This window comes from Mesocricetus auratus, unplaced genomic scaffold (assembly GCF_017639785.1).
Source record: "Mesocricetus auratus isolate SY011 unplaced genomic scaffold, BCM_Maur_2.0 Super-Scaffold_15014, whole genome shotgun sequence".
NCBI classification, from domain to species: Eukaryota; Metazoa; Chordata; class Mammalia; order Rodentia; family Cricetidae; genus Mesocricetus; species Mesocricetus auratus.
In genome coordinates, this window is record NW_024429186.1 from 35,009,023 (window position 1) to 35,028,021 (window position 18,999).

The 18,999-nt window shown below is 41.1% G+C and overlaps 1 protein-coding gene across 6 annotated transcripts in view; it reads right to left on the bottom strand.

Annotated features, from left to right (window-relative positions):
* The window catches only part of Pcnx1 (pecanex 1), a 134,839-nt gene that overhangs the window by 26,369 nt on the left and 89,471 nt on the right, over positions 1-18,999 (bottom strand). For all 6 annotated transcript variants that reach the window (XM_040742811.1, XM_040742809.1, XM_040742810.1 and 3 more), the window contains 11 exons: positions 17,552-17,584; positions 14,769-14,940; positions 14,128-14,238; positions 12,922-13,013; positions 10,816-10,925; positions 10,306-10,411; positions 7,911-8,003; positions 4,337-4,487; positions 2,292-2,433; positions 1,148-1,325; positions 324-432 (listed from right to left, as the gene is read on the bottom strand). In XM_040742811.1, coding sequence (XP_040598745.1) covers positions 324-432; positions 1,148-1,325; positions 2,292-2,433; positions 4,337-4,487; positions 7,911-8,003; positions 10,306-10,411; positions 10,816-10,925; positions 12,922-13,013; positions 14,128-14,238; positions 14,769-14,940; positions 17,552-17,584 — 1,297 coding nt within the window. The remainder of the gene's footprint in view (positions 1-323; positions 433-1,147; positions 1,326-2,291; positions 2,434-4,336; positions 4,488-7,910; positions 8,004-10,305; positions 10,412-10,815; positions 10,926-12,921; positions 13,014-14,127; positions 14,239-14,768; positions 14,941-17,551; positions 17,585-18,999) is intronic.

Consider the following 18,999-nt stretch of genomic DNA (forward strand, 5'->3'; position numbering starts at 1 on the left):
GTCACTAGTCTTCACAGGTATTCTAAAGTTATGAAAATTGTTGTTTGTTTATTCCAAGTGCATTAAAAATTCCTAGATCTTAATAACATTCATAACTTACATTTTAAATATAAAATTTAAAAATAGCATTACTTGTTACAAATCCTTAATCTTTCCTCATGGTTGGCTGCTCTGCGGCTTGCACAACTTGTATCGGGAGAGCCTGCGAGCCCTGCTGGCTTGTCACCATCCCTGGCAAGCTTGTCTGCTGTCAAGACTGACTGTAGGCTGACATTCTCATCAAGGATATGACTAGCCATTCTCATAACTGTAGGGAAGGATACGGGGCACCGCAAAGGGCTGAGCAAAAGCATGGAACGCAGAGCCCCATGTGATCTGCCAAGGCGCCACATAGGTGTACACGAACTGCAGTTTATAGAGGAGTTCCCAAAGCTGTGGGAAGAAGGGAAAAGTTGTCAGGAAAACACTGAGCAGGCTTTTCAATAGGAAAACAAAAGGCCTATAAGATGTGTCTTCCTCCCATCAGGGAAATAACAGTGAAATTATTTCCCAATTGCATAGTAAGTAAAACTGCCAAAACATGGGCATTATTTTAATATAAACATGATTTTTTTTTAATGTAAAGACACACACTCACTGATTGGTGTTTAAGAGTTATCTGCCCTCTTCTGGCCAGTCACAGTATTGCTACTATTGTAAGCAAAATAAGGAACAGAAGCAACAAAACTGTGGTCCTTGAGCAGAAACTCTAGGTGTCTCTAATACATGCATATATTACATGCATATATTTTATCCCAGAACACATTACCCTTGAACCTTAATGCTTTGGAGTAACTATGTTCCAAATGTAATGACACAGGAACCAGGAAACAATTTCTTCAATGCAGTGGCCACTACCTATTGAACAGCAATTTTCTTTGTACTAGGCATCTGTCACTACAGGTGGATACAGTCCCCATGTAAGCCTCATCTGACTCTGGCTCTTATGAAACACAGCGACAAGCACTGCTTCCAGGTTTTACTATGCTCCAAGATAACTGGTGACTGAAAAGCCACTAAGTCAAATGAAACAGCAGCACAGACCTCACGAAGCAAGCATTTCACTTAGCGAGCTTCTCTGCAGACAGATGCTCCTGGGGTGGATTACCTTGCTGAACAGGATGGACATGAAGAAGAGGTCCAGCAGCACTGTCTCTGAGAAGGCTTCGTAGTCAAACTTGAAGAAGAGCACAGTAAAGACGACAGTGATGTACTGGTAGGTGGGGCTGCTGAAGGAGGACCGCAGCAGCTTCAGGCCAGCGATGGTGATCATCAAGGCCCCCAACCTGTCACAGGCAGAGGCACAGCAGTCAGCTAGCACCCACGAACCCTGAAGTTACCTTTCCCCACAGGCTTACGATACAGACCAGATTTAAACCTCTGGAATTGACTTATAACAGCAAAATGGGTGTGTATACCCAGGATTCCAGAACTCAAGAGATCACAAGTTCAGTGTCAACTCCTTTGTCTCAAGAAATAAATATACAATAACAATAATTTCCATGGATAAGCTTTATCACACCCTGAAAGGCACTAATATAGTATTCTTTTTATCGTTACATACTATGATCTTTATCCTGTACATAAATAACATTATAGTTCTGAAACCTAGTTCTCTAGTTTTTTAACTTCTATCACTTTAATATTAGTTGCATTTAATATATGAAAAACATGTAGTACTAACAGGCCATAACATGGAGCTAAAATTGTGAGTGTGATTGCAGATAGGCTAACCATGTAGGCAAAAAACCACCAGATGGTCTAATTTACACAGTACACACAATCATCTCCTAGAATTTCCATTTAATATTAAAACTAATTTTGTTTTCTTATATTACATGTTTCTCATGAGTGCTTGTGTGTGTGTGTACACACACTTGCCATGGCATATTTGGAGGTCAGACAACTTGCTGGAGTTGGTTCTCTCCTTCCACTAGGTCCCAGGGATTGAACTCAGGTCATGAAGCTTGGCAGCAGCTCCTTTACCCACTGAGCCACCTAGCCAGCCCCAAGCTGACTTTGCTGAATTAGTGCCCTTTAATGACAGTAAGGAGTCAGGAACAGTAAACAGTGCTGTTCAAAATGGGGAAGACAAAAGAGGTTTTCACCTGGGCCTTTTCCATTCTGATGCTGCATGCCAGAGACACAGTTTTTAATGATACCTGACCAGTGACTGGAAATGACTTTATCAAGTGTAAGGCATTGCTTATCACTGCTCTAATCTAAGGACACATCATAGACTATGGACTTACTCTGCATCCAGTTTCTTTGGGCTGGCAATTGTCTCTGCACTGCTGCTAAGTTCATTGAGGACAATCAGTGGATAGATGACATTCTTCTCCACAACAAGAAGCCACACGTGAAGTTTTTCAAACCACATCATAGTGGCTGCATCTGATGAGGCAACAAGCCCAGAAGATCACAGTTCATACAACGCTCAAAGAAGCAGGGCATATGGTAAGAAGATGAACTTATGACTCAAATTCAGCTAAATGCTATCAGCACAAAAGCATAAGTAATGCGTACTTCAACGGTCAACTGTTATGTGCTCTGAAACACCCCACATCCCCCAACAAGAACACACACACACACACACACACACACACACACACACACACACACACACACACACACACACACGATTTTCAACCTGGACACAACTGACACATTTTATAAGCTGTTTGTATGAAGCTGTAGGTCAGGCCAAGGGAGGCAAATGTTTACCATGGAACTGCACCTCCAGCAAAACTCCATTTCTTGAGACCTTATTTTTATTATGATTTCTCTCGTTTTCTGTATTTGTATACAGCAAAAGCTACTAAACATTCTTAGGCTGTGCCTCATCCCTAAATAGGCAAGACCTATTAAAGTATCTGGTTTTCAGATGCTGAGGCATATGCTAAAGTTACACATATGTATGGTTTAAGTTCACCCAGCTTACTAAAGTCATGTTCATCACCAGTGACAATGATGGCTAACTTAGCACAGTTCTCTGGCTTCTGAAACAGTACAGAAGGCAGTTAGGAAGTCTTCACTTCTAACATCAGCACAAGGAAACAAACTTTACTATAGTTTAGAACTTTCAGTAAGTCACAATTGTTATGGTAATTCAAAATCTGTACAAATTTAGACTGATTAAAGAAATGCACAACCAGTAAAACTACTGATTTTAAAAACAAACTAGATATATTTTGTACTATTTATTTATAAAAATGATAGAAATAATTTAAGTGATAGTTTATCATGAAAAAGAAAAGCCTCTCACTGTGCTACTTTTCTGATGCCAAGAGCAGGCTAATACCAATTCTTACAGTCTTATTAAAAGGGCACATATTGGGCTGGAGAGTTGACTCAGCAGGTAAGAGCACTGGCTGCTCTTCCAGAGGTTGAGTTCAATTCCCAGAACCCACATGGTGGCTAGCAGTCATCTATAATGGGATCTGATGCCCTCTTCTGGCATGCAGGTGTACATGAAGAGCACTCACAAAATTAAAAAAAAAAAAAGGTATATAATTTGCAAAGGGTCTCTACCACACTACTCATTAGTACCAGGTTGTCTCTCCAAGATGCTTCAGTCAGTTCCATGACTTTTGGTCGTGAGGACCAAAAGTCAACTTTGTTATACAGTTTCAAAGGCTTCAATGTCCTCCAAAAATATCAACTTATCATTAAATGACTGCGTGAGTCACTCTCTACAGTAGTTCACTGAAGACCAAGGAGGGAAACCTAGCTCATTTAGTCACCTGTGTATAGGCAATGAACCGTCCGTCACAGGGCTAATGAACAATGATGAGTAAGTCACAGCATACAGTGGCAAAGGAGAAGCTTGCTAAATGGACAGGCCTTCTATCTCTTTTTGAGCCATTTTATGCCTTATCCCAAATCTGAACTGCACAAAGGTTTGTTTGTACTGTTCTTAAGTGGGACAGCTTCTCTAGTGGAATAACAGAAAAAGGCCTCTCTTCCTTCCAAAGCCTGAGTAACCCTTTCAAATGGAGGGGGTCAGGTTGCCTGTCTATCAACCAGAAACTGCTAGCTAGAAAAGCCACATGCAGAACGCGTCAGTGACAGGTCTGAGAACAGTTAGTGCAGGAAGTCTCCTCTGATAAGATGGTCTTGGGGTACAGTCACTGCTCTTTCAGCTGCAGACAATGCCCTACAGGAGACGGTTCACCAGGAGCTTCAAAGCCACGGCAAGAAACACCAGTCCGAGTGTGACTCACTGATGCCTGTTTAAGCCACCTGCTGGCATGGTAAAGGGAGCCACGAGCTCAACCAAGGGTGTAAGGATACTTACTTCGAACTTCATACTGATTGTGCTCGGCTGTCTTCAGCAGAGGCCGGGAGAAGCAGTGCCATGGCAGCTGTTTCCTTACTTGAGGCAGCACGTAATGGGTTACAAAGCCCACGCAGCCAACCAGTGCATAGAGCACATACTTGAGAGCAGGCTGAAAGAAAACCAGAGGCCAGCGTTAGAGCTCCGCTGGCTCACTGCAGAGCTCCCCGTTGGTTGGTTCCACTTTTCATTTGATATTGGGGCACAGCAAAGCCAATCTTAGAATCTAGAAAACACAGTTAAACGCTTCTGTATCTGTAGTTTATTCTTCTGCCTAAACTGAACGAACATTAGCTGACTTGCTTTAGTAACATCTGAAATATGGTAACTACTTTGGTGTCTGACACTATATTCCATGAAAGTGGCTAGAACTGTTGCTTCTTGCTACAAGAATATTCTCTGTGACTCTGTGAGGCAAAGGATTCACCTGTTTGAGCTAGTGGAGGTAAGGGACATAAGTTGGTCTGAGAGAAAAGCAGAACGAAACAGAACTGGGTCTTCTCTGGGGTTTGCATGCTGTGCTGTCACGGGCAGGTGCCTTGCACAACTAGATTCACAGAAGGAAGGAGCATTTCTTCCCGTGTTAAAACCCTGGAGCCCCCTAGACATGAAGGAGTGTCCAGCTGCACCCCAGGGTATTCAGGAAGTCACAGTTCAAACTGGAGAGAAGAAAAACAAGCAACATTCTTAACAATATCAAATAACGGAGGGCGCCTTTGTCTCTGCCCAAGTGGGGGAACAGTGACTTACCCTCCCATATGTAAGAACCAAAACTGAGTAAAGCACACGGCCCCGAGGTTTGTATTAGGTAAGAGCTACAGAAATAAGCCTGTGCCCAGAGGAAAGGGAACCACGGAAGGGGGCTGTGCCTGTCCTGCTCATGGCCCCAGGAGGAGGCACCCTCAGAACTGGGACTTCACCAGCAGGGACCATGAACCTAAGGGAAACGGCAGAGGAGAGCCCGCCCCGAGATCTGCTGATGGCCTTCAAGTATTCACGGAATGGCAGCCATACACGAGGACACTATGAGGAACCTCAGGAGGGAACGAGACAAGAAAGCCCACAGCACTCGTACAAGACTGGAAGAGTGCCGCCCTCACAAGCAAGCCTGGGAAATGTAAGGGTCACATGCACCAAGCCGAGGCCTAAGGGTGCCTCCCCTTAGTGGTGGGTAATACAGAGGCTAGCGAAAGCTGGGCCCTGTCACACCTCAGACACTGCTTTAACAAAAAACAAGACCCCAGGGGATCAAACTGTTAACAAGTACTTAACACTGTCTAGGGACTATGTCCAAGTACTTCTGGAAACACAAAATTTAACACCTAACAAGGTGAAATTTACACTGTTGGCATCCACTCAGCAATTTCCATATGGCCCTCTGACTGCATTCAAGACCTGTTCCAGAGGGGATGTGGTGAGACCAATGTCTGGTACTGCAAGCCTTGCTAACGTAACAACCCACGTCTGAGGAGCTGGTAGGCTCATGCAGGAAATGCACTTCTGATGGTTAACTACACTGACACAGCAGTGTGGCCTATGCTTCCATCTAGAGACAAGAGCAGCTCCAGCCTTGATCAGGAAAGCCTACCCTTACAATGAACAGTGTGAACGCAGAGACTCTGCCCCAACTGCAGAAAACGAGCCACAGATGTGGGCCCAACTCAACAAGGAACTTCACCGCCACAGTACCAGTCTGCAGCTCAGGCAACGCTGTGGAAGAAGAGCTGGGAAACAGGAAGGGCTCTGAGAGTCGCCCATTAGACCTGAGAGAACGGCTGGGGCTACAGGCCCTTACCAACAGTCACAGACCGAGGAGGGAGCGGCAGGACTCCACCCTTTACCGCTGACTACTGGCTGTCTACAGATTCTGGCAGACTCTGCTGAGAGCCCACCACTTCAAGGAGAGCTCTAACCTCACTGTCATACTGTCAGCCTTGGTTAAGCTTGGTGGGTGACAAAGCAAACAAGCACACGTGAACACAGAGATTTGTGAGGTAGGAGGGCTGGGGAGGCGGGGCAGGAGCTAGGAGAAAAGAGTGGTCGCAAGTGTGAGCATGTGAAACAGTGAAAAAAATAAAATTTCTGTATTACAAAGAATCAGGACATCACAACTCAGAGTGAAGGGGGAAAACCAGTACAGATGTCAACATCTGAGGACAAGGATCCTCTCAAAATTAACAGCCCAATTGGTAAGTCTAGAGCACTATGCATGACATAAAAAAGGCCTCAACACACTTGTTTTTAAGGGGTGGTTTCAAGACAGGGTTTCTCTGTGTATGCCTAGCTGTCCTGGAACTCACTCTTATCCCTGAACTTGCCTAGATAACAAGACTCGACTCTTCCAGTGATGCTCAGTAAAGTCTGGGAAGTTTAGGAGAAAAAACAAAACCCACACACACCTTGCATACGGAGGGTATGAATCATGAGGGCTAGAGGACAAACTGACAACCAGCCTCCAATGGTCCTCATGGCCCTGGCTTCCTAGTGTCTGTACCTCTGTGTATTTTTTCCATGCTCTCCCAAGTTAGTCTTCATGATCAAGAGAATAAAGGAGGGTGGGATGCTATTTGCAGATGAGACTCTAAAAGAGTGCATTTTGGCTGGGGCTTTCTCTCGGCTCACTTGCTCTGTGGGAAACCAGATGTCATTTAGGGAACAGTTGGGGAGCCTCTGGAATGATACATGGACAGGAGCTGAAGTCTGCAACCAGCCAGCAGTTAAGTGAGGAGATGAGGACTACACACGTCACCTCAGACGACTGCAGTGAGTGAGTGAGTGAGGAGATGAGGACTGCACACGTCACCTCAGCCGACTGCAGTGAGTGAGGAGATGAGGACTGCACACGTCACCTCAGACGACTGCAGTGAGTGAGTGAGTGAGTGAGTGAGTGAGTGAGTGAGTGAGGAGATGAGGACTGCACACGTCACCTCAGCCGACTGCAGTGAGTGAGGAGATGAGGACTGCACACATCACCTCAGACGACTGCAGTGAGTGAGTGAGGAATAAGCTCCTAAGCCACTCATAGACTTACAGCCCAGAGAAAACTTGGTAAAATGCTTAAACTCATACATTCCAGAAGGCGCCAGCTGTGTGTGCTAGCCCCGAGTTAACAGAAGCCAGGCCCTCCTAACAGTCAGCTAGGGTGGGGAGAGGACTCTTGGGCCCCTTCCCTGCTGAACAGGGGCATCCAACAGACACTAGAAGAGAGGGCACAGGATTCAGGTGTGTGCCCATGGTAAGCCCACCAGGTCCTCATAGGAAGTTCCACACTCAGGCTCTGGTTCAATTACACGGGACACACACACAAAAAAATCAATAATGAGAAGGGGAAAGACATTTGGGGAAGCGCTGGTAGGGGCTGCCAAGGGTTGGGAAGGGGTGACAATAATACACAGCATATGTGCATAAAAATGTGAGAACTTACTACTAAAAACAATCACCCCCCCCAAAAAAAACCAAACAACTCCGGTATTTCAGTGCCACAATGCCCATCAGTGATGCTACTTCCTATAACTCAAACGAGAGGACTCTTTACCTGCAATGCTGTGAACACTGTGCTGACATGGATAGCAAAATACAGCACACCAATGACGACACACACCACCAGGTCGGACTGTAAACGCTCACTCTGTGGGACAGAGAGCATTCATTAAACATCACATACTTCTTAAGACGGGCTCGCATGCAATCCAGGCGGGCCCCAAGTTGTCAGTAGCTGAAGGACCCTGAATGTCCAATCCTGCTTCTACCTCCCAAATGCCACCATACTTCTCTTTACATACAATTAAAAAAAATCTCTTTTTTTAAACCAATTGGTAAAGTTAAAGAAATAATTTTGCAATAATGCACTGATACACTTCAGCATTTTTAGGTATTCCATATGCAAAATAATTATGTAGAGTAAGTCTTATTTTCTTACTCAATGTTCTCATATTTAGGGTTTCCTCAGAGCTTGGTACTATATGACACCTAGTTTCTAGTGTTATAGACACAAAGTATTGTAAGATTTTTCCCTTCATTGGTCAGTACGTTTTGCTTTTTTATTGACCAGGAAGACTAGAGCTGATCTTCTGAGGCATCAATACTGCATCACACATCCTATTTTCCCAAAGACTGGGAACTTTCACTGGTTTTACAGGGCTGAGAATCCTCATTTGAACTTGGAACCAAAAGTGTTTGATTCTGGGGTCCATTCAGTCTTTGGAGCACTTGTGTGGACTCTGCCAGCTGAGGATCCCTCACTGAAAAATCTGAAATCAAAAGTGTTCTAAAAATCCAAGCTTTTTTTGGAACAGTGACTTGGGAACATTTCAGGTTTTGAATTTTTAGAAGCTCAACTCTGTAGTAAACAGGATCACCTTGCCATCCCTGGCCATCTATTGATCAGTGGACATGTAAGTTGCATTTAACATGAATACAGAAACTAAAATCAGAAGAGAACTTGCTTCAATTTAATCTTGCAATAAAGAATTTGGAACCAGTCAGGTCCATTTAAAGTAAGTATTATGTCCAATTAATACCTAGGTAAGTTTATCATTGAGACAGACAAAAATAATGTAAAGTGAAGGGACCAGGAACATAGTTTTAACAGAGTGTTTGCCTTGCAAACTCTGGGTTCAATCTGCAGCACAACAGAAGAAAAACAATCTAAAATAAAATGGGAAAAAAGGTGTGTTTTGTCCTATCAAACATATGAATCTCTAGAATTCACTTTTCAAGTGAATAAAGTGACATTATGAATCACTAAACTGAACTGAGAATACTCTAATAAGTATTTATTAGTAGACTCTTCTTTTCTTTGACTTGGAAACCACATTTTTAAATTTCTCTGTATTTATCTATATACGTGTTTTGCCTGAATGCTTATCTTATCTATCTACAACATGTGTGTAATCCTTGCAGAAGCCAGATGTTAGATCTCCTGGAATGGAGTCATAGGCAGTTGCAAGCTGCCATGGGGTGATGAGAACTGAACTCAGGTCCTCAGCAGAGCAACAAGTGTTCTTGACTGCCGAGCCAACTCTGTAGCCTCCAAACACACTTTCTCTATTGCTCTTGAGAAATGAAGCACAAGACGTAGGTTATTGTTTTACTCAATAGAAATAATAAAATCTAACTTATGTCAAACAGTTTAAACAGTAATCTGCCCTTATCCATAGTTAAGTTCCATGATCCTCATAGAGACCTAGAACTCAGTGTACCATTTAAAACCTATAGATTTTCTATTTCTGGAATTTTCCAGCTCGTATTTTTGGCCTGGAGTTGAAACCATGGAAAATGAAATGAGGATAAAGAGTAACTACTTTTGAATTCGACTTTCAGATCCTTGTCTCCCCTGAGAACACCAGGCATTTCTAGGATCAATGAAATGACTTAATTTCACTCAACATGAAACCTTTTAACATGCTCTTCTATACTGAGACCAAGTGTGCAGACAGGACCTTTCTTAGGCAGGCTAACTATCTCCTATCCAAAATGGTTAGGATCACAAGTATGAAAGACTGTGGGTGTTTGCAGACTTGGGAATATTTCCTTATATAACATGATATACTTTGGGGATATGAGTCATACATAAATAATAATAATAACAACAACAATAATAAAGTTGGTTTGTGTGTGTGTGTGTGTGTGTGTGTGTGTGTGTGTGTGTGTGTGTGTCTAACAGCAAATAGCATTATCAGTGAGCCCGTGATTGATCACATCAGACTAATGTGAGACATGTCAATGCTCAAACAGCTTTAGATTCTGAGTTAGACTACTCTGGACTTTTAGGATGGAGGATGCTTAATGAGTATGTTAAAATCTGGACTGGATACAATGAACAATATTTAGTGACATATTTCCTTCAGTTACTAAAGACTTTACAATGTATTCAATATATAACACAATCATCTGCCATATGAATTGTCATGGTTTAAAAAGTTACTTACAACAGAATTGCTAAGCTTTTCCGGCAGTGGGTCTTTCACTTCAGACAGAGGGTCTTCTGGGTTTTTTTCTTCAGATTTTGGAAAAATCTTGGACTGCATCAAAGAGCTTTATTTGAAAAAAAAAATAAGAGAAAGTATTTAATAGAAAATATTTATGAAGCTTGAAAGCTAGTAATTAAAACATGCAAAGTTGTTTGTGATATAAAACCAAATAATCCAACTACATTTAATCACTGAGACATGTAAATTCTAAAAAGTTTATTTTGGCATAAATAAGCATACAGTAAAAATGCTGTCATTAAAACTTGAAAAGCAAAACAAAAACAACCACCACCATGGGACTGGAGAGATGGCTCAACAGTTGAGAGCACATTCTGCTCTTGAAGACCAGAATTCAATTCCCAGCACTCACATCAGGCGGCTTCCAACCAGGCACTAGGAAAGGAACCGTAGGGACTCCAGAAATGCCTCGTACTTAAATGTTCAACAGTAATGACTGATCTCACTTACAAGAGTACAGATGGATCACTGCTTTGTCGGCTGAGATGATAGGACACAGCCACTAACAAACCACAAAAAACGGAGAAAAGTACTGGAATGTGCTGGCCATCCCATGAATCCTGAGGAAAAAAATCAGAGAAAACGATGCTTGCAACTTATGACCTAGTATATAATACTCTTACATCAATATTTTAGAGACAGCAAATTTAAAGTTTAAGAAGTTTTAGCTATATTAGTAGCTGGACTTTATTCCACATGAATTTAGATTTCTTTTTCATTGATAAAGGGTCTCATGTAGCTCAGGTTGGCCTCAAATTTGCTATGTAGATGTAGATAGTGTTGAACTCCTAATCCTTCCTGTCTCTCAAGAACACTACCCCATATTAGTTATTTTTTCTGGAGCCCTGGGATCTAGAAACTAAATTTCTTTTGTCTCCTCTCTTTGCCTCTCTCTTTTGGTAACAAAGTTTTATTCATATTATTCACTTATGTTGCTATCATTTCTCACATTTTACGTTGTGTTCATTTTATAGATGGTATTTAGTTTATTTTCCCCTTTACACTTAAATGTAAATCAACTCTCAAATCTTTTTTTAAAAAACAAAACTAGAAGGCTGGGCATTGGTGGTGAATGCCTTTAATCCCAGCACTCAGGAGGCAGAGGCAGGTAGATCTGTGAGTTCGAGACCAGCCTGGTCTACCGAGCGACTTCCAGGACAGGCTCCAAAACAATACAGAGAAACCTTGTCTCGAAAAACAAACAAAAAACCAAAAAACTAGAGTACAATCCATCTCATGTCCACAGGCTTCACAGCTATTTCTAGAAAGTATAGAATACATTTCCTTAGTTTATTTTAGTTTTCTTCCTCAAAAGGCCAAAGAAACTACTTGTGTTAAGTCACTGATACTCTATCAGGTACCAAATCCAATAAAAACCTTTCAGATCTTATGCCTCAATGACTGTTCCCTGTGGGTCTCTATTTTATCTAACATTGAAATACTATCATCTCTCAGTGTTCAAACTCACTTTTCTCTTGTCAATTCAGAGCAGCAGTCTTCAATGACACGGTTCTGTTGATGATTATCTACCAAGCATGAACAGAAATCTCTTTCTACAAGACTACTGCTATGTGCCTCTGGGCCTCATAAACATGAACAAATAAAGTGTTCACATTAAAAAATTCCTTGTTCTTAAACTCTAGGATTTCCATTATCATCTACTAGGTGTCACTATATAGCCACAGGTTCAAGCTAGACCTCTTTTCTTTTTTTATACAGTCCCCAAGTACACTGATGGGATCTTGTTTCAGTGAAGCATACACCCTGAGGCTGGGGCCCAGAAGCTCAGCATGGTTTTTAGCCTTCAGCACTCTGGACTCTCCACCTGTCTGCTGACTTGGGAACTGCAGCTGACCTACAAGTTCCTCACAGACAAATGGCTCTCAGCACCATTCTCATACAGCAGGCACTCTGTAAACAATACAGACAAAACAAAGCAGAAGGGAGTCACTTCTCACAGCTTTAATTAAACATGCAGAAACATGTGAGGGGTTATAAACTACTGGTACAATTTCCAAAGGGAGCTCATGGGCTCAAGGACATCTTCATAAATCAAACCAACAGTGTGCTCCAGTGCCGTGTCACTGGCACGTACCTTCACCTATAACCCTTGGACTCATTTGTTGTTTGGCTTTGCTGTGCTGGGAACTAAGCACTGGGCCTTGAGCATACTAGGCAAACACTCCCACTGAGCTATACCCCAGTGAAAACATGTTCTTATAAATGTAAATATTCTTGATGAGAGGTAGTAGCTACATATATTCTTAACCAGAATAGACATTTAATTGCATATTGTGCAATACCATGCTTGCCTCTCTTCCAGGTCAATCTTGTTTTCATAAACTTCTAAATAGTAACCTAGAATTATTGTATAGAAAACAATTTTCCTTTAATAATGACTGACTGTCAAAGTGCTTTAAAATCCAAAGTAAGACAGAGAGTATATATAGATCAGCATTAGAAGGCCGGGAAATTGGTATAAAGTGTTCAACCAGGGCAGGATGGAATCTGGAATCAAGCACAGACACAGAGCACTACAGTCTGCTGCTTACTTACCTTTAGAGCTCCATAGCACAGCCCGTACAACAAGGCGACAGCCACGATGCTGCAGAGGAAACTGTACAGCGCAGCTAGCAGGCTGGTGGTGGCTAGGCAATGACAGAGAAGGAAATCAGGGTTTTAAAAACACCTACTGTAAAAAACTCAAATGCACAAAAACCTATCAAGTAGCGCAACACTCATCTGCTCATGTGACCTGTACAATCAGCTACTTCATCCTGACAGGACCAAGACTTCTATTTTGCTGAGGCGAGTCTCCCTCTTAGCTCAGGCTGGCTTGCCCCTCTCAGCAATCCTCCTGCCTTATCCACCCTCACGTATCATGTCTTGCTTGCTATCTTTAACCTTTGATAAAATACATGTACCTCAGACTCTCCGAAGAAACATTTACACCTCTAATGGGCTTCAAGTGTATTTTGGAGGCTGAAGAGCTGCTTCAGGGTTAAGAGCATGTGCGGCTCATTTACAACTTGGTTCCTCACAGTCACATCATACTGCTCAAAACCACCCGTAACTCCAGCTCCAAGGATCTGAGCCTCTGGCCTCTACACCCATGTCCACAAATGCATGCTGAGGCCAGAGGAGGGTGCGTGTGTCATTCTTATGTTGTAACATGTCAGTGTGCAGGTGTACACACCCGTGTCCGCAAATGCATGCTGAGGCCAGAGGAGGGTGCGTGTGTCATTCTTATGTTGTAACATGTCAGTGTGCAGGTGTACACACCCGTGTCCACAAATGCATGCTGAGGCCAGAGGAGGGTGTGTGTGTCATCCTCTGCATCACTGCCTAAAGACAGGGTCTTCCACTGAACAAAACGTTGACACTTTCATCTAGGCTGACTGGATAAACTGCATAACTGTTGTACCTCATCATTAGTTGCTGTTGCTCACTTCACTGTGCCTGATGTATGTACTAAACTCTACCATGGGTATGCAGGTACAATACAGGAAAAATAGTCCACCTAGGTTCCTACTATTTGCAGTACCTCAGGTATAGCCACAGTATAGCTTGAACTTATCACCTATGGATGGGGATGGGGACTATTCTACAACTTTTTTTTCTTAACTACAACCAACTGCCTTTCTGCCTTCAATAATTGAATAGGAACTTTTTATTTGCTAATCTCAATTCTAAAATGAAAAGTGGGGCAATATTTAATGTTCAGTTTATTACTTCATACTATAGTAACTGCAATTTACTCACCATTTCCACCAAAGATATGGATATCCAATTGTTCACAAAGGTACATTACAAACGTGTTCACCTGAGGCAGGAGACCAATGAAAAATACTATTGGGAAACAGAGTGTAAACACTATGGAAGGAAAGAAAAGTTTATTAAAAAAAACCACTGTATCCATTCTCTTGTTCAGTTAAAGCCCATACTCAATGAAGTCAAATTTAACATTTCCTACTGTGTAACTTTAAAACATATGAACTAAAATTACTGTCGTCACAGGGCTAGTTGGATATTACATTTTTCTATCTATTAAAAAAATACCTTTTAAAATCATCTTAAGGAGCTGGGATACAGCTCAGTGATAGAGCACTTGTCTGGTAAGCATGAGGCCCTACATTCAATTTCCAGCACAGGGGAAAATTAATTTCAACCACTTTTTACATAACATGAACCTAAAATGTATAATAATCATGATAATGATGATGATGATGGTAAACTTTACCCTGCATCCTCATCAACTTTATTCACCATTAACCTTTTCATTGTTAGTACCTCTAGACAGGACTATAGTAACCAAAATAAGCTGGCTGTATCTATTTATCAGCGAACTATTTGTAAACAAATAAACTAATGTTAAGATCAGAGATACCTTCAAGATGACTCACCTATAACCAAATCCCTGGCTGATAGAAGCACCAGTGGGTTGGTGAAAGTTATTCCATATAATTTGAACTTGCTTGTAGTTAGATTTCTACTGCCATAATCCAAGAGCCAAATAAGACCACAACATAAACAGAAGTAAACTGGCCTACTGTAGGCAATGATACGATTATGACCCTGCAAGCAATACATTTTCACTGTCAGTTTAGTTCATTTTGAAAGGCAATACTAACTCCTGAGATCATTATTAGCTTATGTTCTAATGGTTTGAACTATTTCCATATGAAATGCAGGTTTCTGATGGCTGCAGAAAAATGTCAAGGACAAATATAGCAAGGGTGAAGAATAGAATGAACCCTGTGATACCATCAGAAATCAGATTACTGGTATGAACTCATTGTTTTTAATAGACATATAACTAGATCCAGGAGACATATATATACATATATATATATGTATGTATATGTATAATTTATCTATCTTTATCAACTGAGAGGATCTAGACACAAGATTACTAGCATCCTGGTCTTAGTTTACAAATATTCACAAAAAAAAAAGAGCCAGAATTTCATAGGAAAAAAAAGATAGCTGGAGTCAGTAGGAGAATATAAATTCAACATGGATCATGATCACTGCTATTTCAGGAAGGGAAAAAAAGCTACAAAAGGACTGTAGGGCTATATCAAAGGGACACAGAACAATTTTACAGGCTTCCAATGGCCAAATAAAGGATAATCTGGGTATCAAAGCAAGTACTGTAACATTATAGTCCACTGTAATACAACTCATAAGTCCACACAAAGACACAGCTCTCTCACACACACCACACACAGACACATACACACACAGACACAGAGATGGAGAAAGAGCTCAGGTATAGCTCAGCGGTGGTACAATGACTGTCTCACATGCACAAGGTCCTGAGTTCATTTCAACACCACAAACGACCAGTTAAGACACAAGATAAAACTATCTATCCCTTTTAGTAAGAAATAAACTAACACAGAATAATGGAATTAGAAGATCAGTATCTAGCTACCATCAGACAATACCCGATTCAAACAAGAAACCAAAAGACATAAAACAAGTTAGCAGAAGTTTGTGAAACACTAAATATGCATACAGACTCAAAGTACTTCCTTCCCAACAAGAGACTTAGAAGTACGAGAGTAAAAGTGATGACATTGCAGTAGAGTAGAACTTCTGAACAGAGAGGGTGTTTGCTTCCTGGAGGACAGTTGACAGCTGCAGACCCATTCTTATGGGCAGCAGTGTTACTAGAGTCTACTTTGGAGAAGTTGGAGAGGTTCCTACAATGTACATGGCATCTCTGGCCTCCATGAAAGCCTTGTGCAGCTCTAACATTAACACTGCTACATCCTCATCAAAGACCAAAGTTCACACCACTTGCAGGAAGGTAAATCAGTACCACAAGCATCCATGCATGATGGATGCACCGAGAATATTCCCACCCCCAAACGCACTAACCTCTAGGAGAAAAGAAACATCAAGCACAAATCAGAGGATGGCCTCGACTATGAACAATTTCAATATCATGACTAAGGAACCACTCCATGCTGTTAGAGTTGAGAGACCAGATCAGGAACTCTACTGCCAGCTAAGTCAACAGATCAAACCAAAGAAACACCTATAGACTGGACAACAGCATCATATTAGGGTTGATGTCCTAAATTTGATAATCACGTTGGATGAATATACAAAACACTCTGAGAAAACACTGAAGTACTGAAGGTAAAGAGACATCATGCTTGCAAAGAAAGGGAAGGAAGGGGGGGGGGGACAGAGTGAGAAAGGAAGGGACTCAGCCACATGTGAGAATTTAACTCAGGAACCTAGGGTACGGGCATCAGCTTTTCTCTTATTCCCCTTGACAGTATTCTGCAAGTCAGAATTCAGTTGCACAGCAATGGTCCACATGTCATTACACTTCAAAAGTATTCTTACAGAGGACAAACATCATTAGTCACAAGAAAACCGTTTCCCTGCTTGATTTACTTTCTGTTCTGGTTGCATTAACTATTTCAATATAAGCATAAAATCATGACATTCAGGAATTAAAGTTTATTATACACTATTCTTGGAGCTTCTTTTTAAAACTAGTTCATTCATTCATTCATTTTTTTAAAACAGTTCATTCATTCATTTTTTAAAAACAATACAAGATTTTACTCTTTGGCCTACACTGGCTTAGGACTTATATTGCTCTGGCTATGGTGAGCTCCCTCTAATCTTCCTTCTTTAGCTTGCTAAGTTCTGAGATAAAAGGTGAGAGTCCCAAAACCCAGCTCTGCACTACTGTTCATAGGACCCTTCGATCCCTCTACTAACCAAATGGTTTGTTAGAGCTAGAACCAGATCAGCAGACACAGGGTACTTAACACAAAAGTCTTAAGTATCAGTTGAATGCAGTACATCTTTATGTTCTTGCTCTTAATTGATCATCAAAATTAATCTTTTTCTATTTCAAAATTCTATTTCCAATACATATTCACTATTTCCAAGTTTTAGTAAATGCAAACAAGGAAATTTATATGGATTATGTCTGCCTAAGTGACACTCTCTTGAGACAGGCTATCAGAAAATGAGTTATCATACTTATGTCAACCAGGATCCAGAGCCCTTTAATGCTCATAAATCAATATACAGTGTGTCCAAACTTGGACAAGACAACAGGCACAAACGTAACTCAACCTAGTACACACAGGAGAAACTACAGGCTGTGGTTAGGGGCAGGAGCTGTAACTTACAGTCCTTCCAGGAGACTTACATGTCTGGGAGAGGAAGAATCTGGTTGGACACTCTAAAAATGAAGCAGAAAGGTACATTATTTTACTCAAGTCTCAGGAATTTCACAAGCAACTTAAAACAAAATATCCAACAATTTTCTTTCATTTTTTTAGTTAAATCACAAAATGCTGGACTTCATTATGAGATTGCATTTGTGTATATGAGCATGGTTAGTTATGTCCATCTCTTACTCTCATCTTCTCCCCATCTCATGGTACCCTTTTCCCTCCTTGGTACAGCCCTGCTGGCTTTCATGTCTATTAAACATACAGCTCTATGTGTGTGTCTTTGGTACCTAACTATGCATCCAACTCTATGTATGTATGTATGTATGTATGTATGTATGTATGTATCTATCTATCTATGCATGTATGTATGTATATACAGATATTTAAATCTTTGTTCTGCATATGAAAGAAACCCTGTAATATTTTTGTCTTTCTGAATTTGGTCTATTTCACTTAACATGATGATCTCCAGTTACATCCATTTTAATGACAATAACATTTATTTTATTTTGAGATAGGTCTCTCCATATACCCCTGGCTGTCCTGGAACTCACTATGTAGATAGATCAAGCTGACCTCAAACTCAAAGAGATGTGCCTGCTGTTACCATCAATTCATTCCTTATAGATAAGTAAAAATCGTGTGTGTGTACGTACCTATCTCATTTAAACTACTACTTTTATTTTTTGCTATTATACATTTCTCCCTTCCCTTCCCTCCCTCCAGCTCCTTCTATATACCCTCTTTCATATTCATGGCCCTTTTAAGAGCTTTTATTACATACATATGTATATACACATATACTCCTAACTATAATTTGCTCAGTCTGTACATTACTTGTATGTATGCTTTCAGGACTAACCATTAGTATTGGACAATCAATTAAGGGCTCTTCTCTGGGGAAGATTTTTTTCCCACTCTCAGCATTCCTTACTTGCCTATTGTTCATTTTGTTGCAAGCAACTTTTAAGATACTCTTAAGTGCTTTAAGAGTATCTTGCCACCAAGAAATCATGAACATCAATTCCAAACATGAAGAACCAGCTCTGGGAATTGGCTCACCAGGATAGTAAACACAGCACATACTGCACTTCTACTTATTTTGGTCAATTAAGAACTTGTAGCTATCCAGCTGAATGTTTGGAGATGGTGTACAGTAGAAAGGGCCGTCTTTGAGCTTGGCTCTTTTCTATGTGTGAGCATCGCTGTCATATCCTGCAGGCCACTATTCCATTCAGGAGATACATAGGAACTTGGGTTAGCATCTATGATTAGTTCCACTCACAGATTCTAATTTACTAAATGGTGATAACTGAATTTATTATGTGCATTTGCACAGCAGAATAATCAAGGGCAATCCTGCTGTAGCCTGTGAAAATGCCCCAACGTCATCATGCACCTCCTTCTCAACCACAACTTG